The sequence below is a fragment of the Protopterus annectens genome, chromosome 1.part2 (assembly GCF_019279795.1).
Source record: "Protopterus annectens isolate FY-2018-M chromosome 1.part2, PAN1.0, whole genome shotgun sequence".
Classification (NCBI taxonomy): domain Eukaryota; kingdom Metazoa; phylum Chordata; order Ceratodontiformes; family Protopteridae; genus Protopterus; species Protopterus annectens.
Genome location: NC_056727.1, coordinates 214,598,542 through 214,626,408, shown reverse-complemented (window position 1 = coordinate 214,626,408; position 27,867 = coordinate 214,598,542). Strand labels below are relative to the sequence as shown.

Here is a 27,867-nt window from a genome sequence, read left to right as displayed (position 1 = left end):
CCTCTGTGTAGAGGGCCTGGGGCCCATTGATAAGACTGAAAAGCGCCTTCAGTTAGTTTGTTTGGGTTCTTCGTTTCCTTTCCTTTGGTGACCAAACACCTGAGACATTGATGTCCCTGGAACAAGCTCCTTATACCAGATCTGAAGCATAGGTGAACAGCTCTTGAAAGGAGAGGGAACCAGAAAGGGTATTCTTTGATAAAATGTGGTCTGGTTGATCCACCATTGGAGTTCTTTTTTAATAAAAGGCAAAAGAGGAATTATATTAACTTGTGGCAATTCAGAGTCCAAATAGACTCGAGGCACCACTGAATTTTCCTTATTTGGAATCTGGCAATAACTTATCCTAGCGATCATCGATGCCATGTGTCAAAGGGCATGTACTCTTTGTCCTCGTCTCTCTCTCTTTTTTTTTTTTTTTTTGCACTGAGATTACATTTAAGGAAAGATGTTTTTGAAAGTAACCAGACAGGAGGAGAACTTTTTCTGCCGGAAGAAGTGCCGTCGCTGGCAAGAGTATTTAGTCTCCCTCCTAGGAAGATCCGATCTCAGGATGAAAATAGGCAAGACTTCTTTAGGTTCAGAGTGAACCCTAGGTTATTCAAAAGATTCATAACAAAATTGAAGTGCCTTAGTAGAATCCTTTGTGTAGGAGAGTGAATGAGGAGATTGTCCAGAGAAGGAAAGATCTGAATTGCTTGGAGTGTACATTAAACAATGGCAAGAGCTAGGCACTTTGTGAAAACTCTTTAGGGCAGTTGAAAGGCCAAAAAGTAAAGGAGAAAACTGAAAGTTGTATGAAGTGGCACGCAGTTTTAAGAATTTCCTGCAGGTTGGATGAATAGGAATATAAAAGTGAGTGAACTTTTAAATCCAGTGTCACCCAAAAGACTTGGAAGTATCATTGGATGTAAGGACTGAAGGGCCAACATCTTAAAGCTTGAGATTCTGGGAAAAGTGTCAAAAGATAGGGTCCAAAATTGGTCCCTGGTTGCCCTCCTTTCCTGGAACTAGAAACATTTCTGAATACCACACCCCCACACCAGAAGGTCCAAACTGTATTGGCCCTTAAGCTAAAAGATCTTGAAGAGAATTAATAAAATGAATCTGGCTTGGAGGAGGCTGTGGAAAACCGGAAGGATGAGTAGGAGTAATTCAAGACATTGTGTAACTCTCTTGAATGATAGACTGAACCCATCTGTCTGACGTTATGTACTTCCAGGTTAGGAGGCATTGAGATAGAGGAATTTGTGAATGGCTGAAGAGGGGAAGGGGAGAGATGAAGAGTGATTGTCATAGCATAAAGAAGTTGTCTGGAAAGATGGATTTAAGTTTCTGCTGAGACTTTTAATGAAATCTCCTTTTATTGGATCTCTTACCCATAGTTTATGCTTTCCTTTGTCCCAAACAAGTCTGGGGGAAATGGTTTCTAAACCAACCCTATCCAAATATTTGTTGGATTATATAACTTTCATTTACTCAAGTAATGAAAAGACTATCCATTCAAAACTAAAAGTTCATTCCACCTGCTCATTAGCCACTTCCATTGCCTTTTTCAGAAACTCTTGACTTGGAGAAAATCTGGGCTGCAACTGAATGGTCTGCTTTACATACTTTACATCATTTTGCCAGGTGGTGTAAACTAGCTGTGATTTCTAGATCCAAAGCTGATTTGGGGTTTCAGTCTTGAAAGATATCCTGTCATGATGGCACCCAGGAAAGAAGGTAGTTTGGGGCTTGATCCCAATTTTCTAACAGGACAGATGAAGTAAGATACAGAGGTTATGTATTTATCTTAACACTGAATCCTTTCATTCTAGCTCTTCCATTGTTACAGCCCCCCCCCCCCTTTTCAAATTGTCTCTGGTTTCGGCATATTATTTTATATTATGATGCCAGGATCTGCATATGTGGTATTGGGCGAACTCCGTCTGAAGTTGCTAGAGATGCAGGGCATAATAGGAGGGCAAAGCTCAGGAATTTGGGGCTGAGAGCACTGGCAAGACGAGCAGCTTCAGTCCCAGTAGCCATATTGGATGGACTAAGATGAAAAGGATCCAGCATTATGGTAAGTACACAATTTCCATTTCCTGTGTGACCTCTGTTAGCTTCAAAATATTCTTTGAAGTAGTATTAATCAGGGAGTTTCTCAGAGTGCTGGGCTACATGTTCTTCCGCAACCTGATGGTGCCAGTAGCATGTTTGCACCTGTGAAATCTACAATGATACCACAGAAACACATGGTGTCAGGACTCCCAATCTCTGCATATCATAATGCACCTCCTTTGCATCAAAAAAGAGATCTCATGATGGGTAGGACAGACCCAGCGCAGTCTTGAGGTTAACTTTTGTAGCAGCCCATCCCAGTGTGGCCCTCATGGTGGACAGTTTGGATCTAACCTGGAGAAGATTATGTGGTCACACTTCAGGTTCATAGGACTTGGGATCAAAACGTGAAGAAAAGGCTTATAAATGTGAGTGCTATTCTGGCATTGAAAATTTTCAGCTAGATTTTGGAAGATGGTTCCTCGAGATCCTGACACCATAACACTTATGTAATATGGTATGCCAGCAGACAGGGAGGGACCCATTCTTGACTATTCTGCAGACTTGTGCAAACATGGGCCGTAGCCTAAGGAACAGGCACAACTGACAGCAGCCTGCAATGCTTCCCAAGAAAGTGTGTTTGCAGACAGGCTAAGCAGAACTTATTGTAGACTCTCAAGAAGGAATATTGAATGGGGATGCCATTTTAGATCTATCAAAATATAAAGAAAGCAGTCCCTCAGTACCTCGGTTTTGCACTTTACATGTCTTCATACCTGGTGTCAACTATGATGGAGTCTGTGTTTGGCAGTGAACCTGTTACTCTTTAGCAAACCCCATAGTGGCCCACAAACTAACCTTCTTAAACTAAAAATGGCTCTAACTAGGATTAATTGCCAACTAATAGCTTGCTACAGAAAACCTTTATATCTTTATGGTTGTGTAAGATCAGTTAGTGTTTTAAATTATCTCCCTGTTAGCAGAAATTATATTATTTTGGGGTGACTGACTACCCTTCAGTAAGCCTGGACTTTTGTATCTCCAGTGTAAGATCTGCCCAAAAATTCCTAAACTTGATAAAAACTCCTTTTAGCAGGTTGTAAACAACCCTACTACAGGACGTTGCCTTTTTGACCTGATTCTTACAAATATGGCTGCTTCTTGCAGTACTCCTCTGGTATCGCATTCCCCAGTAGGTCTGAACACAAACTTGTAGATGCCTCCTTTAAACTCCCCAAAGCCCCTGAGACAAATCCCACTGAATTTAAATAAAGACTGTGCATATACCAACCTCAGCTTTCTGTGATGAAATGGAGAAATTCAGTTCTGAATATACCACCCTGACCTTGATACAGCAGCAAACTTCACTAAAGAATTCGACATTCATTTAGAAAACTGCATTGAGTTTAGCTGGTGGTTCACTACCATAAATAAACTATACAGCAAAGGGAAGAAACTCCCTGAATTGTACAGCAAATCCAAAGCCCTCTTCCTGAGAGGAAATAAAAGCATTGTGAAAAAAGGCTAGTCTCTGAAGCCAAGGATGATTATAAATCTTGCTTTAGGTATGTTAGAAACAATACCCTGCATTACTCTGGACGTGCTTAAAATGCCACCTCCTGTTCTATTGCCAACTTCACCCCTGAGACATCTATCCAAAGCCCCGAAACACCTGAATCCCTTACACCCCCAATTCTCGGTAAAGATATTTTACTGAAAGTGCCTAGCAGGACCAAAAGTACTTCCTCCTTGAAACCTGACTGTATACCTCATTGCTTAATTAATAATGTAGAAGACTTGTATCACCTCATAAATAGAAATGTTTGGAAGGTAATAGTAGATAAACATGCCCTTGGCAGAACCACTCTGTCAACTGTTAACAAAAATGTTGCTACTATTCTCATCCCTGATGAGTGGCCTACTGCAGTGCGGGTGACCCTTCATGAGGTTGGCTTTACAGCTCACCCAGGTGAATACAGACCTATCACTCTCTTGCAAGCCTCATCTGCAGAGCTGTGGAATATATTCTAACCTACCTCATAAGATGTAATATCAAGAATCTCATTAGATTTGAGCCCAACAGTTTGGCTTTGTGATGGGTAAATTTCTGTCTGCTGAATCTGGTACCTCTTTTTTTCAAAATTCATGGTGTCTGTAGATGGAGGCTATGCAGTACACAGTGTCTTGGCCTGACCAAGGAATTCATCTCTGTTCCTCAGACTAGATTAATAGAGAATCTAATTAAAATTAACCCATGTGGGATAAGGATAGCAAATTGGCTGAAAGATAAACCACACATTGTGAGTTGCAGGAGCATCATATGAGTATATGAAAGTGACCAGTGATGTCCAGCAGTGCTCAGTGCTGGGACCTCTCCTTTTTTTGCCTTAACTTCTGAGGTCTGTTGGCAGAGAGTCAAGATCGCTGGGTAAAAATGTTGGCAGACTACTGCCAACTGGAGGTTGTCACGCTTTGACACCCAAACCCTCCACCATGCACTGTACTTGGTAAACTCTTGGCATACTAAAAATGGGCTCAAACTAAATGCTGACAAATGTATTACTCTCATTTCAGATGGCTAACCCGTAATTGTTCTTACAACACAGCACTACAAAATAAAAATGACCTCAGGAACCTAGAAACTTGAGTTGTTAATTCCCTCTGTTTTGACCATGTGATAAGTGGTTGTCAGGAAATCCTTTTTAGCACAGTTAATTGCAAAAGCAGTATCTTCAAAGCCTAATCAGGTAATAACTCCTCTAATCTCGACATTAATCAGGCCAGTTAATCGCATCCAGCACACCCTTTGGGCTGCATCTCACTAAACATGTCAGTTAAAAAGACCCCAAAAGTTAATTTCAAAAATTATCATAGGCCTAAAGTTCCTGAGCTTTTAAGAGAGACTTGGAAGCTGTAACCTTTATTCAGTGTCTTGTAGGCTTTTTTTTTTTGGGGGGGGGTGAACTATGTCTGTTACTTTACCATAAGAGACTGAGTTGTCTTGAACCTGCTGTATCTCCTCAGGTTCAGTGACTCTGTCACTAGAACAAACCTCCTAAATTTTCCCAACAGATAAACATACCCTTCACCAGTCTTATATTTATAACTCGTAGCCCCCCAGCATCTGGGATAAACTCCCCTTGCATGTCACAGTGAGACTGGCTGTCTTCCTTTAAACGTAACCTAGATGGCTGTACAGGTATTCTTAAATTTATTTTGGGATCAGTTAGTGTGGCCCTCTTGGAAAAGGAGCTGCAGCCTGAGGGAAGTTGCCGGCAAGGCATAAATGGTCAGACTTAAATTACCTTAAATATCTATGAAATCTCAATGGGATATGCTTGAAATAGATATTGGTGCGGAACAGCAAATCCAGAAGTCTGGAAGATAGACTTCTCCATTGAGGGAGAATGCATCTGTTGCTTTTTGATTCCTAATACTTGATCCTGAGGGTGTTGTTGAAAATCGAGGACAGGCCAAAAGTAATTCTAGTAGCCTGCTTCCGGCCAAGGCAGCAGTGGCTCTCCTACCTGGTATGGCCAGGAAGAAGTAAATAATGTGCCTCAGGAGGTGAACCCTCTGACACACAATAAATGTTCACTTCCACATTCTTTCTTATCTGGACAATCTAATCATGACCGTTGGAATAACATGCTTAATCCTAGATAGGCACACATTGTGCTTAGGATGTGCTAAATTTTGAGAGAGGCTGTAAAACCTAACTCAAAGAAATAATTTCTACCCAGGTGGGGAAAAAATTCATCTGGTGCCTATCTGGAAACCGAGACCCAAGTACTGCACAAGTGGCAGTGATCCTGGATGATCTGTCAGACCTTTAAAAAGCTCTCTTTCTTGTGCATCTTTGAAGCTTTGTGTTTTTGTTGTCTGTTTGCCTGGTTTTGGATCCAGTTTATACTCAGTAAAATGTTCCATGAATGGGGATGTTCTTAGTATTTCACTGTTGCAGTCATCACACGGGTTATCTGCCTGCAGGTAGCCCTCAGTCGGCCCGAATACCAGAGTCTTGGGATTTCTGCGTCGGATGCTGTCGCCTCTTCCATGACAGGTCGTCAGGGGTATAAAACATGCAGCCGATGCCATTCCATCAGCTGTTCTTGCCATGCGGGAGCCCGAAGCAGAAGCAGTTTGCAAGTGCCAGTCAGTCAGGGGTATAAAACATGCAGCCGATGCCATTCCATCAGCTGTTCTTGCCATGCGGGAGCCCGAAGCAGATGCAGTTTGCAAGTGCCAGTCAGCCACTACCTGAAATTTTCGTTGTTCGAGTTTCAAACCTGAAGTCTTCTGAAGCCAAGTACCCCCTTGGGGATCCTTTTTTCTTGCTCTAATCGATGTTGGAAAAAGTTAACTATTGTCTTGCCTGTGGAAAGCAAATATCTCACAGAGATTTTCATTCTTACTGCGTCACCTATTTAGGCCCAGACCTCGACGTTCCTCTCTGTTGGTTTTGTGCCTTGTTTAACACCTGAACTATTCATTATCGGGTTGTCTTAGTTGCTAAATTCTTTCACACTCATTCTCTGTATTCCAAAATGGCTTCGATAAGCCATCCGACTACTGATGATCTGAAAAAACTTCAGGATAAAAACAGGGACAGACCTCATAGGCCGGTACTCAGTGAGGCGCCTTCGCAGTCCCTGATACCTGCTTCTACAGATTTGCAGGCCTCTGCTGAGACCCATTCGGAGTCCGGTATGTCGTGAGTTGCTTCTTCGACTATGGAGGCTGCAGATGTCTCTACCTTGGACCGGTCCGGAGCCGCTGTGCAGGCACTGGCTTCTGAGGGTGTATTCCAACCTTCCGATGTTCGTATTAAACCAACATCTTTGTTGTTGACTAAAACTACCGAGTTTATCAGGCCCAGAGTTTGCACTACGCCTAGAAAACAGATGACCAAAGCGCATGCTCAAGCTCCCGTGCCACGGAAACAAATGCTTAGAATGACTGAAGATCTTATAACTTTAATTAGGGGAAGCCAGCCTTCCCCTTCTATAAGACAAAGGATTGATTTTCCTTCTGATTTTACAGACCGTGAGTCCGATTACTCTGATCCCTCTGATTACCAGGACATTCCCTTATCTACCTATGAGGATTCAGATACAGAGGATTCCATTCCCTCTGCCTCCCCTCCAGAGGACTTTTCTTTTGGTGAAACCTTGCATACCTTAAGAGAGCATTTCCACTGAGAATGCCAGGACTACCCACAGTCCAAAAAGAGACTCGGAGAATTTTTAGACTTGCCTCAGTACAGGCCTCTAGCTATATCCCCTGTCTTGGGTATTGTAGTTGTCTTCATGGAATCCATCTCTTACTCCTGATTCTTTTATCACCAGCTCCTAGAAAGCTTGACCAGTACTACAGAGTACCTGACTCGCACACATTTCTCTTTAAGAATCCCACTGCGGATCCAGGGACCATTTCCCAGGGACCTAAAGGTATTAAGCCCACTACAGCCAAAATCCCTACCCCTTCGGACAGGGATTCTAGAGCTTTAGACAGATGGGGTAAGAAGGTATGGTATATACCTTGGCAACTCTTGCCATAAGGGCTTTAAATTGCCAGTTTCACATGTTGAAGTATCAGCAGCATATCATGGAACTAATTAAACAGAAAATGTTGTTGCTTACAGATTGTGCAGAGAATAAAGATTTACAAGAGTTGATGCATTCTGTAAACCAAGTTAGTAAACATACTTTGCAGTGTGGTTTTGATGCCTTAGAAGCGTCTTGCAGGGCTGCTGTCACTTGGTCTGTACTGAGAAGGCACACTTGGCTGAAGGAACAAATCTTCAGCACAGAAGTGGTGTGAGAGTAAACATTTAATAAGCATGGCAAAAAAAAAAAAACAGACAGGCGTCTGCAGTCCAAACTATGCCTTCCTCACAGACTGGCTATTTTCTTTTTGATGGACTTTTGATACATTCAGCCGTACTTGCAGGGGGGTGTATTTTGGATTTGATGGAACAAATCTTGCCAGACCATGTCAAAGCAAAATAGCTAGATGCTCCATTAAACAAGGAATGCTTGTTTTGCACAAAAGCAGAAGTAGTTCTTAAAAAGATGAAGGAAGAAGCTAAATCTATGCAAACTTTTAAAGATTTTCTTACAGGTACAGCCACCTAGATTCAGTAGGTATTGGCCTTCTAAAAATTGGTCCTTTCCAGTCCCTTCCAGGCCTTCTCAGCCCAAACCCAGGGGCAACAGACCACCAAGACTACAGTCTCAGAGTATGTAGAGATCTAAGCAATGGAGTACTCCCACCTCTAAAACTGGAGTGGTAAGCTACCCCCTTATGGAAAAAAGTTCACAATGGCTTGTCTATCATTCTTCCCAGCCATGCCCAAATACTTGCTCCCCTAGGAGAAAAACTCCCCCTGCATGCTAAAAAAAAAATGGGATGTTCATTATTCAGGACCAATGGGTCCTAAGCATTGTATCCCAGGAATACAGATTCTACTTCCTCAAGCGGGTTGCCAGACCTTCCTCCAAACCAGTGGGCAGAGGTTCAAAAGCAAGTACTTCTCAGTAACAGGGCTATTTGACCTGTTCCAGTAGAGCAAAGGGGACAGGGTTTTTATTCGACTGTTCTGGTGCCCAGAAAAGAGAGCTCATGGCGCCCTAGCCTGGATCTGTCCATTCTCAACACCTCCCTGGTGGTCCCAAAATTCAAAAGACTTACCCTACAACAGCTGCTTCCTATGCTAATTAAGGACTCCTGGCTAGTCACCCTAGACTTTTTATCTGCACATCCCCATAAGATAATCTTGCAGGAAATATCTACGTCTCAGGGCAGGCTCTATGCACTATCAGTTCTCTGCACTTCCCTCTGACTTATCTGCTGCGCCCAGTGTATTCACAAAGTGCCTGGCTCCAGCCACCGCATACTGCAGGCAGAGAAATATTCAAATTTACCCATACTTGGGACGATTGCCTGATTTCAGGCGAATAGTCAGGAATTGCTACTTCAGCACCTGGCATTTTGTAAAGGGACTTTTAACTTCTCAGGGGTATACCGTCAATGAAAAGAAATCACATCTGGTGCCCAGCCGAAAGATTGTATTGCTGGGAGCAAGCTTGAACACAACTTTCCAGATGGCATTCTTCACTCCAGAAAAGCAGGTTCATTTGACAAACTACTTCAAACTAATGGCCACCAAGACCCAGCTATGTGCAAGAAAAATACTGCAAGCCCTAGGGTTCATGGCCTCATGCATTCTACGAATTCCATATGCAACACTGCATATGAGGAAACTTCAATGGTATTTAAGTCTGTGGTGTCAACACTGTCAGGACTTGGAAACACTGATTCCCATCAGTCCTTGTCTAAGGGCAGAGTTCCTTTGGTGGGCAGAGGCTTACAACCACAACAAGGGACTTCCTTTCACTCAATCCCTCGCCGCCCAAACCCTGTCAACAGGTGCATAATACTATGTATGGGGGGCTCACATGGCAGGTAAATGCATTCAAGGCAAATGGAGCCTAGGACAAATTCACCTGCGTATCAATCAAAAAGAAATGTTAGCTGTACAGAATGCTCTGACAGCCTTCTAATACCTTTTCCTTCCAGGACAACTCTTGATAAAGACGGACAACACCACAGTTATGTGGTACATAAGCAGGGGGGGGGGGCTCATTCCTACCCACTCTGCAGGTTAGCCATGGCCCTGTGGAACACAGCCATGAGCAACCAAGTGCACCTGCAAGCTCAATTCCTGCCAGGCAAACAAAATTCACTGGCAGATGACTTAAGCAGAAAGTTACTGGACCCACACGAGTGTAAACTGGAACCCAACTCATTCTAACTTCTAATCAACAGGTGGGGGACAATAGCGGTGGACCTCTTTGCCTCCCCCCAAAACCCATCAATTGAGAAATCTTTGCACCAGAAATCCCCACAGCCAAGCATGGTGAGTAGATGCCCTATCCTTTACATTGGAAAACTTCTCAATTTATGCCTTTCCCCCTCTGCCCCTCCTCTCAAAAGTACTATTCAAGGTCAAGCAGGACAGACCAAGGACAGTCCTTATTGCACCAGACTGGCCACGCCAGCACTGATACCCACTCCTACGTAGTCTGACAGCAGTGCCACCCTGACATCTACATCAGACCCCCTTCCTGCTGTTCCAGCAGGAGGGATAGATTTTGCATCCTCAGCTGCAAACACTGAACCTTGCAGCCTGGCTTATTCTCTTAACACAACACCAGCAACCCTCGGCAAACAGGTGCTGGACGTCATCCTTGAGGCCAGAAGGCCTAGTACTAGGAAATCCTATTCAGAAAAGTGGAAAAGATATATTCTTGGAGCCAGTCTATGAAAGGACACAGCCGTGCCCTCCTTACCTCAAATTTTAGATTACCTAGCAGAGCTGCTCCACAAAGGCCTTTTCTTATCAATTAAGATTCATGCCTTGGCCATCTCAGCTCCTTACAATATGGAGCCACCTCTGTTTTCCCACCCTCTGATGAAACAGTTCCTGAGAGGAGCTAACAGTTTAAGACCCCCAAGGAGAGCTCCCACCCCTGCCTGGGACCTTATCTTTGTACTAGAGAAGCTCACGCTTCCCCCTTTTGAACCTGCTGCTACAGCAGAGTTAAAATTCTTCTCTTGGAAAACAGCCTTCCTTCTAGCCATCACTTCAGCAAAAAGTGTCTGAGCTGCAGGCACTAATGGCTGTGGAACCAGTCATTATTTTCCAGGCTGACAGGGTCCTTATCAAGACTAACGCATAATTTATGCCCAATGTGGTATCCAGTGTGGCTTTAAACCAATCCATCCATTTACCAACCTTTTTCCCTAATCCTCAGAATAAAGGGGAGAGGATCCTGCACTCCTTGGACATGCACAGACAGCTCAGGTTCTACCTTGACAGGGCTAAGCCTTTCAGAAAATCTGACTAGCTGCTAGTCAGCTTTGCTACAGGGGCAGAGGGCAAGGCCATTTCAAAGCAAACCATTTCCAAATGGATAGCGCACTGCATCCATTTCTGTTACAAACACCATGGGAAACCTATCCAACAGGGGAAAAGAACTCATTCCACTAGGGCTACCTCAAGATCTACAGCATTTCTCAGGGGAGTCCCTACCAGGGACATCCTGGAAGCTGCAACCTGGAGTTCTGTACACACCTTCACCAAGCATGACCACTTGCCTGTCCTTTCTAAATCCAGAGCTGGATTTGCCACAGCAGTCTTACAAGGCCTGCTAGTCAGCCCTAACTGGCAACTCGCAGATGGCTCTTAGCTAGTGCAAAATAGGACAAGATATACTGAACCCTACTGATATTGCCAACGTCCTGGCAGATAGATTCACTGCAAACTTCACCCCCCTCTCACCCCCAAAAGGGCCAAAAAAAATACCGGAAAAGTGTAGTGTCCCAGAAATCACAGACACACAGGTGAAATCAGCCCTTTCAAAAAGCCAAAAGCACAGCGTCAGTGGGGCCAGATGGTGTCCCAGGCTCTGTCTTGCACGAGCTACAGAACGAACTAACCCCCCACCTAAGCACACTGTTCAACCTCGGCCTTCTCCCCAGGCTACGTGCCCGTAGAATGCCGCACAGCAACGGTTATTCCACTCCACAAAGGAGGGGCCACAACTGACCCTGGTATCTATCGCCCCATAAACCTGACTAGCCTGGTCTGCAAGGCTATGGGAGCGCATCATCCTGGAACTCCTTCCAAACACTTGACCAACCCAGTTCGGCTTTAAGGGCAGATCATGCCTACTAAACCTGGTTGACTTCTTAGAGACAGTCACCAAGGCCATAGATGAGGGGAAGGTGGTTCACACAGCCTACCTTGATCTTGCCAAGGCTTTTGACACCATTCCCCACTTGGGAATTATAGAAAAAAAAATCACCAGCCTGAACACAAACCCCTACATCACGAGATGGGTTGCCAACTGGCTTACAGACAAAACTCACGTGGTAAGAATAGCGAGCTCCAGGTCTGACTCTAAACCAGTCACAAGTGGTGTCCTGCAAGGCTCGATCCTGGGAACCCTACTGTTCGGCATATACTTCTCAGAAGTACAGGCAAACACAGGAGGACTGTGGCTAACCAAGTTCACTGATGACTGCAAACTGGGGGCCATAATTGACTCTCCGGCTGACACGGACATTCTCCAAAAGGGCCTTACTGAGATGGACACCTGGTGTCAAAGTCATGATCTCAAGCTAAATGCCAAAAAATGCATAGTCATCCCGTTTGGGAAAAACAAAACCCCCATGAATTGCCACATAGGTGGCAGCCCCCTTAATACAGAAGAGGTAATAAGAGATCTGGGGACCCAGGTAGATAGTAATCTCTCCTTTCACAATCATATTGCCAAAGTAGTTAGGAAATCTTTCTATGTAGCCCATCTAATTACTAAAGGGTTCGCATCTAGAAATAAAGAGATTATACTGCCCCTCTACTCATCAGACCCATCATAGAATATAATGCCCCATTTGGGATGTACCTCACAAGACACTTCCAACAGCTGGAAAGACCATAAAAGTACCTCACCAAGAGGATTACTGGCCTCCAACATATGTCCTATGCAGCCCGACTGGAAAAACTCTGGTTGTACTCAGTGGCATATCACTTACTCAGAGGTGATCTCTGCCTGACTTACAAAGCCATGTCCAACTCAGAATTGATGGACATGCTCCACCTAAAGAAATCCAAGTCACTTTGAGCCACTCGCCCTAGTGAGCTAAACCTCGCCACAACAATAAGTAGAACATGCTGGAGGGATAGATTCCGGTCACAGAGACTCCCCATGCTTTGGAACAAAGTTCCTAACTATGTTAGGCAGAGCCCCTCACTCACACTCTTCAAGAGAAAGCTTGAGTGGATGGGTAACCGAAAGTACACCCCTGGCATCACTTCATTGGCTCTTCTTGACAGAGGCTCAGTTAATTAATCAATGGGGCGGCGAAAGCTGTGACACTCTGGCTAGGCTTATAAATGCCCTCGGGCAGATAGCCTAGTACCTTACCTTATGAACCTATAATACTTCTTGACTGCCCCCACCCTTACTCCTCTTTGGGAATCGACCCAAGTGTGATGACTGCAACAGCGAAGCACTAAGAACATAGTGCAGTTGTATACACTTACCGTAAATGTAGATGTTCAAGTGTATTCACTATTGCAGTCCTGGTTACCCTCCCTCCAGCCCCCTGACTTTTCTAGACTTTCTACCTATCCTCTTTTTGACCATGTCTTATGGCTGTGGTATTTACGTTTTTACTGGAGGTGTTCCACACCATGTAATTTGCTTCCTATTTTGGGGGCTTCTGACATCTGGGGCAAGAAAAACTGATGGAATGGCGTCTGCTGCATGTTTTATACCCCTGACGTCATGGAAGAGGTGACAGCATCCGGCGCAGAAATCCCAAGACTCTGGTATTCGGGCCGACTGAGGACTACCTGCAAGCAGATAACCCAAGTGTGATGACTGCAACAGTGAATACACTCGAACATCTACATTTATGGCAAGTGTACACAACTGTACTTTTTGCACCTTAGACCACTTTTTTTACCTTTGTTTCCTTGGTACTCTGGGTTGGGGTTGCTTTTCTTTTGATTCCTGCTTTTAACTTTATTTTCATCTCCCTTCCTCTTTAACCTTGTCATGCTTCCTGGAAGGGAGATTGGGGGCTTCTGGTGAGGTGGACCTTTGACAGGGTAGATTATTCTAAATTGCTCTCCTGTTTTTTCTTACTTTACTTGGCTTGGCCAGTGCAAGGCAGTCCTGAAGAAGATGGTGTTAGCAGATGACCATTGTACACTAATACTGTTACATAACATTAGGGGAATGTCAGGCAAACCATTTAGAGAAGGTACAGCTGTGGAATTTGGGTCTGCCAGTAACCTCCCTGCAGGCAAGATATCCCAAGAAGTAAGGGCTGCAACACCAAAGGTACTCTTGGCATCAACATTTGGTGACTTCCTAACACAGATGCATTTTCTTATAACTGAACTTTTTCTTCTCGATTCCTTGAGACCAAAGGAGATGCATGCAAATGATGCGAATGCCAACTCCTTTCAAAAGTGATTTTGGCACTTTAAGAGAACATAATAAAGAGAAATAGAGGGTAAGAGGAAAGAGAGCAAGCAGTTGCTGAGATAGGCCTTCCACATGTGTCTGAATCCTCTTGATCAGTAATTCGAGTAATTTTCGGCATGATCAACCTTTTAAAATGCGTTACAGTTTAGCAGCTTCCCTCTAGAATATAGAGCACCCTTTAATCTCCTTGGAAGTAACTGTTTAATTGTAGTATGAGGAAATTGGCAACTGGGTCGTACTTCAGAAATGCATAATAGGTTATTGATAATTACCAGATGCAGAGGTCTTTTCTACACACAGTACAGACACTTTGGTCTTCAAGCCATGCCGTGGTTAGTTTGCAATTAATTTGTTAGCAGTGTGTCTTAATGGACCCTCCTCCAGGTTGCTTCTTATATTGCTCACTTGTGTACGTAATGTCATTGGTTCTTGTGTGCAAGTACATTAAAATGATAATATGGTTGTTTGCTCTGCAAGTTTGGCTGTGAGTAGTACAGCCTTATCTGGTTTACAGTATGTAATAAAGTAAATGTCCTTGTTTATGTGCATGCTATAAGGAACTTTTTTTTTTTTTTTTTTTAAGTATTTTTGTCAGTATGCTGCCATTAGGGTAAGCGATAAAACTACTTGATATAAGCAGATTTTGTGACACCGAAAAAAAAATCCCCCACTTGGCCATTGCCGGTCTGCAGGACTGGTAGATGTCAGTCCTCTAGTTTGAATAACTTCTTGGCCTCTCAGTTTGGTTTCAATTTGAAAGTTTTTTTCAGCTTTCTGAAACACAAGCAATATAAATAGCAGTATGCTGTTGGTGTTTTGAATCTTTGGAAAAAATTAGTCATTGTTTTTAGCCTCATCTTGTCATTGGTACCTTTTCCCCTACACACACAGACACACACAGACACCTTTCAAAGGTCCAAATGGAAATTCCAGATAATGTCTTGTTTTACTGCTATAGAATTATTACTTGGTTTACACTTTTTTTCCTTTTATGTAATTTTTAATAACCACGTGCTATTTGCCTGCTCTGTACACTTTACTTTTTCTTCTGTACAGCAGCCGTCACCCCATTTTCCATTGATTTGAGTTAAATTTAATTTATGCATTAGTGAGCCATTACAGAAGAGCATGGCTTCAAGTAGTGTAATGACACCTGCATCCTTCCAGAATCCCAGTGGAAAAAGAGATAACACACTTGAGTCTAATCTATTTTTACCAGCATGTTCTATGCTATGACTGCAGTTGCACGTCTTGGTTTCAAATCTGGTAGTTCTAATAATTTCTGATTTACACACACTTTGTAGGTACAATGGTTCTCTGCCAAATGGCGATCGGGGACGAAGAAAAAGCAGGTTTGCCTTGCTTAAAAGGCCCAAGGCAAACGGAGTAAAGCCAAGCACAGTTCATGTTGTCTGTACTCCTCAAGCTGCAAAGGTATGTTGCTAAAATAGCTTATGCGCACATTAGTTTATTTCGTTGTTAGTAGGAATAGCATATCTTTTCAGTTCACAAGTTTAAATAAGTGTTGCCAGTCCGTTACCTGTTTTACACAGAAAACAGCTGAAGTCCTTGTGCTTGCTTTTTATTTTAGATTTGATTGAAGTATGAGTAATCTATGGAGCCAAAGTAGGAGAATTCTATTCAAGCTCTGAGAGAAGCTGGTGACCTGTTTTCATTTAAGTAATTGCTGATTAAATTAACTGCTTCACCCTTATGTTGAGTGCCTTCATTTATTACACAGCTTAATTTTGCATTATTCTTTTCGGAGCCTAGGGGATCTTAAACATATAACATTACAGAAGACTTTACTGATGGGGAAAAAGTCATTAAAGTACCCCAAACTGCTGCCAAGATAGAGAAAAATTCCATTGTATGGGTCCATGATGCATTCGATCCCTAATGATGTTCATAATGTTACCCTGCTGCAGTCATCACACTTGGGTTATCTTGCAGTCAGGCGGTCCCGAATTTCAAAGTCTTGGTCCGGCATCGGTTGCTGTCGCTTCTTCCCTGACGTCAAAGCGCCAGGGGTATATAAGAGGCATCCAACACCATTTTCTTCAGTCTTTCTTTCCGCGCGGTGCCCGAAGCAAAAGCAGTTCGCAAGTGCCGATCGGCCGACACCTGAGATTTTCAAATAGAGTTTCACTCCGAAGTCTTCAAAGCTAAGTACCCCGTTGGGGAACCTTTTCTTGCCTCAGTCCGATGTCAGAAAAAGTTAACAATTGCATTTCTTGTGGGAAGCAAATACCTCATAAGGACTTTCATTCTTATTGTATACCTTGCCTAGGCCCAGACCATGATGTCACTGGTTGTCGGCTTTGTGCTAGGTTCAATAAAGGAACTATAAAGCGACGCTTTGATTTCACACGACACTACTCCGGTAGGAAATTTAATTACACTATGCCGTCGGAGCAGCCGACTACCGGCATGCATAAAAAACACAAAGATAAAGACAAGCAGCGTAGATCCAAGCCAGACTCCGAGGCCTCGGCTGGGCCGGTCGCCGGTCCTCTGGTTTTCAGTGAGGCGCCTACGCAGCCCCTGGCTACTGCAGTGTCGGAACCCCAGACAGCTTCGGATTCTCTACTAGAGAGTTCTAGGCCGACGCAGCCATTTTCTTTAGGCCTTACCGACGACATTGCAGAAGGAAAAGCCAGTGCTGTAGAAACACCTTCGGTTTCAGAAGGGGTGTCTTCAGACCAACTACTCTCACCATAAAATCTTATGCTAAGCTTAAGACTCCTCTAAAACCAAAAAAGACTGCACTTCAGTCTCCAGTTCTAGGCCCCATGCCTAAGAAACAGATGCTTAAAATGGCTGAAGATTTGATTTCTTTAATCAGGGGTTCCCAACCCCCCCCCCCCCCCGACAAAATGCCTAGACAGGAGGATTATGCCTCCTCTGATCAAGTGTCTATTTCCTCAGGCTCCTCTGAGGAACAGGATTACTCCTTTCCCCCTTATGAAGATTCTGATGCTGAAGATTCCATTCCCTCAGCTTCTCCCCCTGAAGACTATTCCTTTGGGGAAAACCTTACATACCATGAGGGAACATTTCCACTGGGAAGGTCAGGACTACTCCGACTCAAAGAAAAGGCTCCGAGAGTTTCTTTTACTCCCCCAGCACAGACCACTTGCTATCCCCCCCAGTTTTAGACATTGTGGATGATGTTTATTTAGAATCTAGTCTAAATCCAGATTATCTGCCTCCTGCTCCAGCCAAACCAGATAGATACTATAGAGTGCCTGATTCACACAAATTCCTTTTCAAAGCCCTGTTGCTGATCCAGAGACAATCTCCAAGGGTCCCAAAGGGGCTAAGGCTTCTATGGCCAAAAATCCTGTACCCTCTGAAAGGGACTCCAGAGCACTAGATAGGTGGGGGAAGAAGGTTTACACCTCAGCTACTCTGGCTATGAGAGCACTAAATTGTCAATTTCACATGCTTAAATACCAGCAATTCCTAATGTCTCAAATAAAACAAAAGATGAGCACCGCACCCTCAACAGTCTGAATTCAGGGAAATGCAGGATATGTTGCATGCAGCCGAACAGGTGGGCAAACATGCTTTACAATGCGGATTTGATTCCTTGGAAGCTTCCTGTAGAGCAGCTGTTACTGGGTCTGTTATACGTAGGCATGCTTGGTTAAAGGAACAAACTCTGCCTGATCATGTTAAAGCAAAGTTACTAGATGCACCCTTACAGCAGGATGTCTTACTTTGGGTTAAAGCAGAAGAGGTTTTAAAGGAAATGGAGGATAAGGCAAAATCCATACAGACAGTCAAAGATTTCTTACAGGTACAGCCCCCCCACGCTTCAGCAGAAATTGGCCAACAAAAAATTGGTCCATGTTCATCGTGCATACAGCTGCAGTCATAACAGATGGGTTCACCTGCCGTCAGGCGGGTCCTCGGTCGGCCGAATTCCAAAGTCTAGGTCCGGCGTCGGTTGTCGTCACTTTCTTTCCTGACGTCAGTGCGACAGGGGTATATAAGACACAGCCGACGACATTTTCTTCAGTCTTTTTGCCGCGCGGTGCCCGAAGCAGAAGCAATTCGCAAGTGCCGGGTCGGCCAGCTCCTGAAATTACGAAAATTTGGAAACCGAAGTCTTCTTTAAAGCTAAGTACCCCATTGGGGAAACTTTTCTTGCCTCTGACTGATGTCAGACAAAGTTAACAATTGTATTTCTTGTGGGAAGCAAATACCGCATAAGGATTTCCATTCCCTCTGTATACCTTGTTTAGGCCCAGACCACTTTTGATTATTAAATGTCGTCGGAAACTCCGACTACCGTTTTGTCCAAAAAACGCAAGGACAAAGACCGACACAGCGCCAAAACCGACTACACGTGGTCCGGTTCTCAGCGAGGCGCCTACACAGCCCCTGACTACCGACGACACTTCTCTGGCGGTGTCTTCTGTAACCGAGACCGCAGGTGCCTCGGCCCATACCCTGACTACAGCTACCGAAGCCACTGTGAGTGTTGAGCCTCTTAATGTGGACAGGTCCACTTCCACCCATGGTGTCTTCAGACCCTCATCTTCCTTTTCCATAAAGGCCTTTACTAAGTCCAAACCAGCCATGCATCCCAAGAGGCCTGTTGCACAGGGCCCTTCTCCAGGTCCCATGCCTAAAAAGCAGATGCTCAAAATGGCTGAGGATTTAATTACTCTTATCAGGGGTTCCCAACCCCCTCCGGACAAGAGAACCAGAGTGGAGGAAGATTCTCCCTCTTCTGACCAGGGCTCCATTATTTCAGAGCATTCTGATGAAGAGGAACACTCGTACTCCCCTTTTGAAGATTCTGATGCAGAGCAGTCCATTCCTTCTGTATCTCCCCCAGAGGATTTTTCTTTCGGGGAAACTTGCATACCTTGAGGGAACACTTCCATTGGGAAGGCCAAGATTTTTCAGATTCCAAGAAAAGACTTAGGGAATTTCTTTTGCTACCTCAGCACAGACCTCTGGCGATTCCTCCTGTCTTGGACATACTTGATGATGTTTACTCGGAGGCTTGCCTTAATCCGGATTCCCTGCCTCCTGCCCCAGTCAAGCCTGATAGGTACTACAGAGTTCCTAACTCACACCAATTCCTTTACAAAAGCCATAATGCTGACCCTGAAACCATTTCTCAAGGCCCCAAGGGAATGAAGGCCTCTACTGCTAAGAATCCATTACCTTCCGAAAGAGAGTCTAGATCCTTAGAAAGGTGGGGAAAAAAGGTATGTACCTCGGCCACCCTAGCCATGAGGGCCTTAAATTGTCAGTTCCATATGCTTAAATGTCAGCAGTTTCTGTTATCACAATTAAGGAATAAAATGTCACAACCTGAACAACCAGATTTGAAGGAGTTGCAGGATATGATGCATAGGGCAGAACAAGTGGGTAAGCACACCTTACAGTGTGGCTATGATGCTCTAGAGGCCTCAAGTAGAGCTGCTGTTAACAGGATCAGTCATTCGTAAACATGCCTGGCTTAGGGAATAAACCTTGCCTGATCATGTTAAAGCTAAACTTCTAGATGCTCCTTTACAAAAGGATGTATTATTTGGTACTATTGCTGAGGAGATACTACGGAAAATGGAAGAAAAAGCTAAATCTATGCAAACAGTCAAAGCTTTTCTACAGGTACAACCACCACATTTTAGCAGAAATTGGCCTTCAAAAAACTGGTCCTTTCCAGCCACGGACAAGCCCCAAAGAGGTAGATACAGGCGCACAAGGGGCAGAGGACAATCTCAAGGATCATATAGAGGCAGACAATGGCAAACTCCAGCACCAAGAGGTGGCGAAGACAGTGCACAACAATACAGGAAACAAACCCAATGACTTTCCCCTTTGCATGCCAAGCAAGTCTCAGCTGGCAGCACCCTTGGGAGGAAAGCTGACATTATTTTCAAAAAATTGGCATATTATCACAACAGACAAATGGATCCTGGACATTATAAACAGAGGCTACAGATTTCATTTTCACACTCTTCCAAAAATGAGAGGCATGCTGAACTTGCCACACAATCAAAGGGCAGAGGCTACAATACAAATTTCAAAGCTCATGGACATGAAAGCTATTCAAGAGGTACCTACTCATGAACAAGGTCAAGGTTTTTATTCCAGACTATTCCTGGTACCAAGGAAGGGAACCGATTGGAGACCCATTTTGGACTTATCCATCCTAAACACATTTCTACTCGTACCAAAATTCAAGATGCTCACCTTACAGCAGCTTCTTCCCATGCTGGGCAAGGAGTCTTGGCTGGTAACATTGGACCTCAAGGAGGCATACCTGCATGTCCCAATCAGACAAAGCTGCAGAAGATGCCTCAGATTTCTTGCAGGTTCAATCCACTATCAATTCTCTGCATTGCCCTTTGGCTTATCTACTACGCCCAGAGTATTCACGAAATGCCTGGCATCAGTAATTGCCTACTGCAGACTTCAAGGGATACAAATTTACCCTTATTTGGACGACTGCCTGATCCAAGCGGACAGCAAACACATACTTCTGGAACATCTGGCTTATGTAACACGGTTATTGAATTCTCTGGGATACACAGTCAACAAAGAGAAATCCAGGCTAACACCATCTCAGAAAATAATTTTCCTGGGTGCCAACTTGGACACAAACACCCAGATGGCCTATCTTACACCAGAAAAACAGGGGCAACTAACTCAGTACTTCAAAATACTAGCAAATTGTACCAGGCTAACTGCAAGTAAAATCCTGCAGGCTCTGGGATTCATGGCATCTTGCATTCTTCTAATCCCATGTGCAAAGTTGCATATGAGGAAACTTCAATGGTACCTAAAGAAACTATGGTCTCAACACAGCCACAGTTTGTAAACAATAATACCACTAATCCCATGTTTGCAAAAGGAATTTCTATGGTGGGCCCAAGCATGCCAAACAAACACAGGTCTACCATTCTGCAAGCCTCAAGCAAATCAAGTCATCACAACAGACGCCTCAGACTATGCCTGGGGAGCACACATGACAGACAGGTGCATTCAGGGCAAATGGTCCCAAAAGGAAAAGCACCTTCACATCAATCAAAAGGAAATGCTAGCAGTGATAAATGCAATTACAGCTTTCAAGGACCTCCTGCATCCAGGGCAATTATTGATAAGAACAGACAACACCACAGTAATGTGGTACATAAACAAACAAGGAGGAACACATTCATACCCCCTGTGCAGGCTGGCCATGTCACTTTGGAACTTGGCTCTGGAATGGCAAATCGAACTTCAAGCACAGTACCTGCCAGGTTTGGAAAACTCACTGGCAGACAATCTAAGCAGAAATATGACAGACCTGCACGAATGGAAGTTGCATCCTGAAGTGTTTACAAATATAATCCAAGCGTGGGGAAGGCCAGACATAGATCTCTTGCCTCCCACAGGAATCATCAATTGACAAAATTCTGCTCAAGGACATTCCACCCAAAGGCCTGGAGAGTGGACACCCTTTCTTTCAGTTGGGCAGCACAGACAGTTTACGCCTTCCCACCATTGCCTCTTCTGCCCAAGGTGCACTTGAAAGCAAGAGCAGACAGACCGAAGATGATACTGATTGCTCCAGACTGGCCAAGACAACACTGGTACCCACTCCTGAGGAGCCTAACACATTCTCCTCCCTGGACCCTACCTCTAATGCCTCTTCTACTGACTCAGCACAGCTACAAAACTCTTCACAGTCAGCTGAAAACACTCAATCTGGCTGCATGGAAAATTCCTTAACACCACAACAGACCCTACTATCCAAGGAGGTGCAGGATGTCATTTTGGAGGCCAGAAGGCCATCTACTAGAAAGGCTTACTCCGCAAAATGGAAACGGTTTTGCGCTTGGAATGAGAAAAAAGGCCAGGATCCTAGAAAACTGAATTTGCCTCGTATATTACAGTATCTAGCTGAGCTGTTGAACAGTGGACTTTCATTTTCCTCCATCAAAATCCATGCCTCAGCCATTTCTGCAGAATACAACACTGATCCACCCTTATTCTCTCACCCACTCTTAAGACAGTTCCTCAGAGGGGCTAAGAATATAAGACCTCCAAGGAAACAACCAATTCCAGCCTGGGATCTTAATTACATTCTAGAAAAATTAACATTGCCTCCCTTTGAACCAGCTGCCTCAACAGATTTGCAGTATTTGTCCTGGAAAACAGCTTTCCTTCTGGCCATTACCTCAGCTCGTAGGGTTTCGGAACTACAAGCCCTCATGGCTGTGCAGCCCTTTCTCATCTTCCATCAGGACAGGGTTTCCCTACGAACCAACCCGTCATTTATGCCTAAGGTAGTATCCAGGGTAGCTTTAAATCAGGCCATACACTTACCTACCTTTTACCCCAATCCTCAAAACAAAGGGGAAAGGCTGCTACATTCCTTAGACATCCATAGACAGCTACGTTACTATTTGGATAGAACAAAGTCTTTCAGGAAATCAGAACAACTCTTTGTGTCCTATGCTGTAGGAGCTCAAGGGAAGCCAATTTCCAAACAGACAATTTCAAAATGGATAGGCCACTGCATACGGTTTTGTTACTCCTTTCATGGTAAATCTGTACCTGCAGGCATCGGATCCCACTCAACAAGGGCCACGACTACCTCTGCAGCCTTCCTCAGAGGAGTCCCTACCAAAGATATTTTGGAGGCAGCCACTTGGAGTTCTGTGCATACCTTCACTAAACACTACCACCTATCTTTATACTCCAAAACTAGAGCAGGCTTTGCCACTGCTGTGTTGCAGGGCATTCTGGCTCCTCCCAGTTCCACCTAGTGCCTACCACCTTGTGCGTAGCTTTGGGAGTCTACCCATCTGTTATGACTGCAGCTGTATGCACGATGAACATAGTACAGTTTTGTACCTACCATAAATGTAGATGTTTGAGTGCTAATACAGCTGCAGTCCAGTTTTCCCTCCCACCTTCCCCTCTGGGTACAGACCTAGTGGCTAACACCTTATCTTACATCTTGATTGGGTTATCTTTCTATGATGTATTTGCTTGCAACTACTGGTTTTTGATTATATTGCAATGCATGATTGTATATTAGATATATATATATATGTATATTTTTATATATATTGCCTTCCTTATGGGGGCACCTGTCATCTGGGGCAAGAAAGACTGAAGAAAATGGCGTCGGATGTGTCTTATATACCCCTGTCGCACTGACGTCAGGAAAGAAAGTGACTACAACCGACGCCGGACCTAGACTTTGGAATTCGGCCGACCGAGGACCCGCCTGACGGCTGGAGAACCCATCTGTTATGACTGCAGCTGTATTAGCACTCGAACATCTACATTTATGGTAGGTACAAAACTGTACTTTTCCAGCTTCTGACAGACCACAGAGGGGTAAATACAGGCGCCCAAGGGGCAGAGGACAAGCACAAATCCCTTACCAACCTTGCCAATGGGGCACTGCAACACAGAAGGGAGGAGAAGACAGGTCCCAAACTACTAGAAGGCAAACACAATGACTTAAACCTCAAACTGCCAAGCAAAACTCTCTTGGCAGCTCCCTTTGGAGGAAAATTAGCACTTTTTGCAGACAACTGGCGTATCGACACAAAGGACAAATGGGTCCTAGACATTATCTCACAAGGATACAGATTCCATTTCCACACCTTGCCAAGGATAAAAGGCATGCCAAACCTGCCACAAAATCAATGGGCAGAGGCACAAAAACAAATTACAGCTCTCATGGACATGAGAGCCATTCAACTGGTACCTACACAGGAGCAAGGCCAAGGATTTTACTCAAGGCTCTTTCTAGTCTCCAGAAAGGACAATGCTTGGAGACCCATTCTGGACCTTTCAGTTCTAAACACCTTCTTGCAAGTACCCAAATTCAAGATGCTAACACTACAGCAGCTTCTTCCCATGTTGGGCAAGAAAACTTGGCTAGTAACATTGGACCTCAAGGAGGCATACCTGCATGTCCCTATCAGACAAAATTGGAGAAGATACCTCCGCTTCATTGCAGGTTCAACCCACTACTAATTCTCTGCACTGCCCTTTGGCTTATGTACTGCGCCCAGGGTCTTCACAAAATGCCTGGCACCAGTAATTGCATACTGCAGACAAAGAGGAATTCAAATATATCCCTACCTGGACGACTGCCTCATCCAAGCAGAAAGCAAGGACACTCTCTTACATCATCTGGCTTTTGTAAAAACACCTTCTAAGTTGCCTAGGGTACACAGTAAACGAAAAGAAATCAAAACTAGTGCCCTCACAAAATATGACAATGTTCTTCGTTCCCCATTGCTACAGTCCTTACTATTGGGTATAGTCCGCATCCAGTCGGCCCGAATACCAGAGTATAAGGCTGACGTCGGTCAGGGCGCATTAGACTGACGTCAGTACATCAGGGTACTAATGCGCATGACCGACGTCATATCCTCAGTCTTTTTTGCCGCATGGTCCGATGCAGAAGCAGTTTTGCGAGTGCAGGTTGGCGTTCTGAAATATTTCCGAAACCGGAGTTTCAGACCGAAACAGAGTTGGCTAAGTACCCCGTTGGGGAACATTTTGGTTTTCTTGCCTCAGTATTTAACGGATGTCAGAAAAAGTGAATAACTGTATTTCTTGTGGGAAACAGATACCTCATAGGGATTACCATACCTTGTGTATACCTTGTTTAGGGCCTGAGCACGACGTTGTTGGTTGCCGCTCTTGTGCTAGGTTTAACAAACGCACTATTAAGAGGAGGTTAGACTGTGCCAGGTTAGTGTTTGGGAAGCGTTGCAATTATAAAATGCCGTCGGATGCTCCGGCCGCTTCGTCCAAGAAGCGCAAGGACAAAACAGCGAAGCCTAGGGTTGATGAACCGGCAGTCCCGGACGTCGGTTCTCTAGAAGGCTCAGTGGAGCCAGAGGTTTTGCCAGGAGTTTCCATGGAGTCTCAGGCAGAAACTTTACTGTTACAGGATGTGCCTTCTCAGGAGGTAGGCCAAGCTGAGGGGGCCTCCCAGGTATCTGTTCTTCCCTCTCTTCCCAAGGTAGTTAGAGCCTCTCCTTCTGTTGCCAAAACTTCTTTGAGAGGTAGGCCTAGTTCAGCTTCAGTGGGGCTTCTCCTAGCATTTCGGTTCTGTACCTAAGAAACATATGCTTAAAATGGCAGAAGATTTGATTACTATGATTAGAGGTTCTATGCCCCGCCTGATAAGAGGCCTAGGGTGGAACCGGAGTTTGATAGTTTTGAACAGTGTTCAGAGGCTTCAGAGTCTTCTGCGGAAGACTTGCAGGAGTATCCTACTTATTCTGATTCTGATGTGGATGATTCCACTCCTACAGCTTCTCCTCCTGAGGATTTCTCATTTTCAGAGACTCTGCATTCCATGAGGGAGCACTTTAAATGGGAAGGCCAGGATTACTCTGATTCAGGAAAAGGCTTAGGGAATTCTTGTTTTTACCCCAGCATAGGCCCTTAGCTATTCATCCTGTGTTGAATGTGGTGGAAGATGTTTTTGCAGAGGCCTCCCTGAACCCTGACTCTTTGCCTCCTGCTCCTGTTAAGCCTGATAGGTATTATAGGGTGCCCGAAGCTCATAAGTATTTGTTTAAGAGTCCTAGGGCGGACCCAGAAACTATTTCTCAAGGGCCTAAAGGTGTTAAGGCTTCTGTGGTTAAAAATCCTGTTCCCACTGATAAAGAGGCAAGGGCTTTGGATAGGTGGGGAAAGAAAGTGTATACTTCTTCCACTCTAGCCATGAGAGCGTTGAATTGTCAATTTCACATGCTAAAATATCAGAATTATCTCCTTTCCCAATTGAAATCTAAGGTGGATGCTTTGGCGGAAGGTATTGAGTGTAAAGAGTTGCTGGATTTGGTTCATGTGTCTGAACAAGTGGGTAAGCATTCTTTGCAATGTGGTTTTGATGCTGTACAGGCCTCCTCGAGGGTGGCTGCTACTAGTTCTGTTCTTCGCAGGCATGCCTGGTTGAAGGATCAGAATTTAGCTGAGCATGTTAAGACAAGGATTTTGGATGCTCCTTTACAGTCTGATGTGTTGTTTGGATCGCCTGTGGAAGCAGTTTTAAAGAAAATGGAGGACAAAGCTAAATCTATGCAAACTGTTAAAGATTTTTGCAGGTGCAACCACCAAGTTTAGTAGAAATTGGCCTGCTAAGGGGTGGACATATCCTGCTTATGATTCCCAGTCTAGGGGTAGGTCTAGACGTGGTAGGGGCAGGGCTCAAGGTTCTTTCAGGCCTAGAACAGGGAGTTCCCCTGCTCAGACTTCTGGTGAGGGCAGGGGTCAGTCCTTCGTAAACAGACCCAATGACCTGTCTTTTCAGCTGCCAGTAGATTCTCGTCTGGCAGCTCCTTTGGGAGGAAGACTGTCTCTTTTCAAAGAAAATTGGGATTTGATTACTCAAGACAAATGGGTGTTGGATATCATTCACCACGGTTACAGATTTTATTTCCACACAATGCCCCCTTTCAAAGGCATGCCAGACGTTCCTCCTCCACAAAGAAAAGAGGCTCACAAGCAAGTTTCTCAGTTACTCCAGATGGGGCCATTCAGCCAGTCCCTGTATCAGAAAGGGGCCTAGGATTTTATTCTCGCCTGTTCCTTGTACCTAACATGGCGAACACGTGGAGACCATTTTTGGATTTATCTTTCCTCAACACTTTTCTGGACATTCCCAAGTTCAAGATGTTGGCGTTACAACAGCTTTTACCTCTGCTGGGCAAAGATCACTGGATGGTAACTTTAGATCTCAAGGAAGCTTACCTTCATGTGCCTATAAGACTAAGTTGCAGGAAGTATCTGCGTTTACGAGCTGGAAATTCTCATTATCAGTTCTCTGCATTGCCCTTTGGCTTATCTACTGCGCCCAGAGTATTTACAAAGGTTCTGGCTCCAGTGATAGCTTACTTCAGGCTTCAAGGAATTCAAATCTATCCTTACTTGGACGACTGCCTGATTCTGGCTCAAGAAAAGGAAGACCTTCTACAGCATCTGGAATATGTTATAGCAGTGCTAAGATGCCTAGGGTATTCTGTGACCGAAATAAAGTCCAGTCTAGTACCCTCTCAAGACATGTGCTTTCTGGGTGTGAGACTGAATACAGCAGCCCAGATGGCCTTTTAACCCCGGACAAACAAAAGAGTCTATCACTTTACTTCCATCAACTATCTCATCAGTCCGTGCTGACTGCAAGGACAGTCCTTCAAGCATTAGGGTTCATGGCATCTTGTATTCTGGTGCTTCCCAATGCCAAACTGCATATGAGGAAGTTACAATGGTATCTCAAAAATGTATGGACACAGCACTGCCAGGATTTGGACACTGTCATTCAAATCATACCTTGCCTTCAAAAAGAATTTTTGTGGTGGGCTCAGGAATGTCACCTAAACAAGGGACTCTCTGTGACCCGGCCAGAGGCGAGTCAGATTCTAACGACAGATGCCTCGGACATTGCTTGGGGAGCTCATCTAAATGGAAAGTGGATACAAGACAAGTGGCCTGCCAGACTACAGCATCTACATATCAACATGAAGGAGATGTTAGCAGTCCAGTTTGCATTAATGGTTTTCAAGGAGTTACTTCTTCCAGGGCAGGTGTTGATTCTAACAGACAACACAACTGTCATGTGGTACATCAACAAGCAAGGGGGAACACATTCTTATCCTCTATGCAGGCAAGCAATGATTTTATGGGAGACTGCGCTAAGCTTACAATTAACTCTTCAGGCAAGGTTTCTGCCGGGAGCACAGAACTCCTTAGCAGATGTGTTAAG

The 27,867-nt window shown here is 44.5% G+C and overlaps 1 protein-coding gene across 1 annotated transcript in view; it reads left to right on the top strand.

The window, feature by feature from the left end:
* The window catches only part of PELI1 (pellino E3 ubiquitin protein ligase 1), a 259,696-nt gene that overhangs the window by 54,791 nt on the left and 177,038 nt on the right, over positions 1-27,867 (top strand). The window contains exon 2 of the mRNA XM_044055562.1: positions 15,416-15,545. Within this exon, the coding sequence (XP_043911497.1) occupies positions 15,416-15,545 (130 nt within the window). The remainder of the gene's footprint in view (positions 1-15,415; positions 15,546-27,867) is intronic.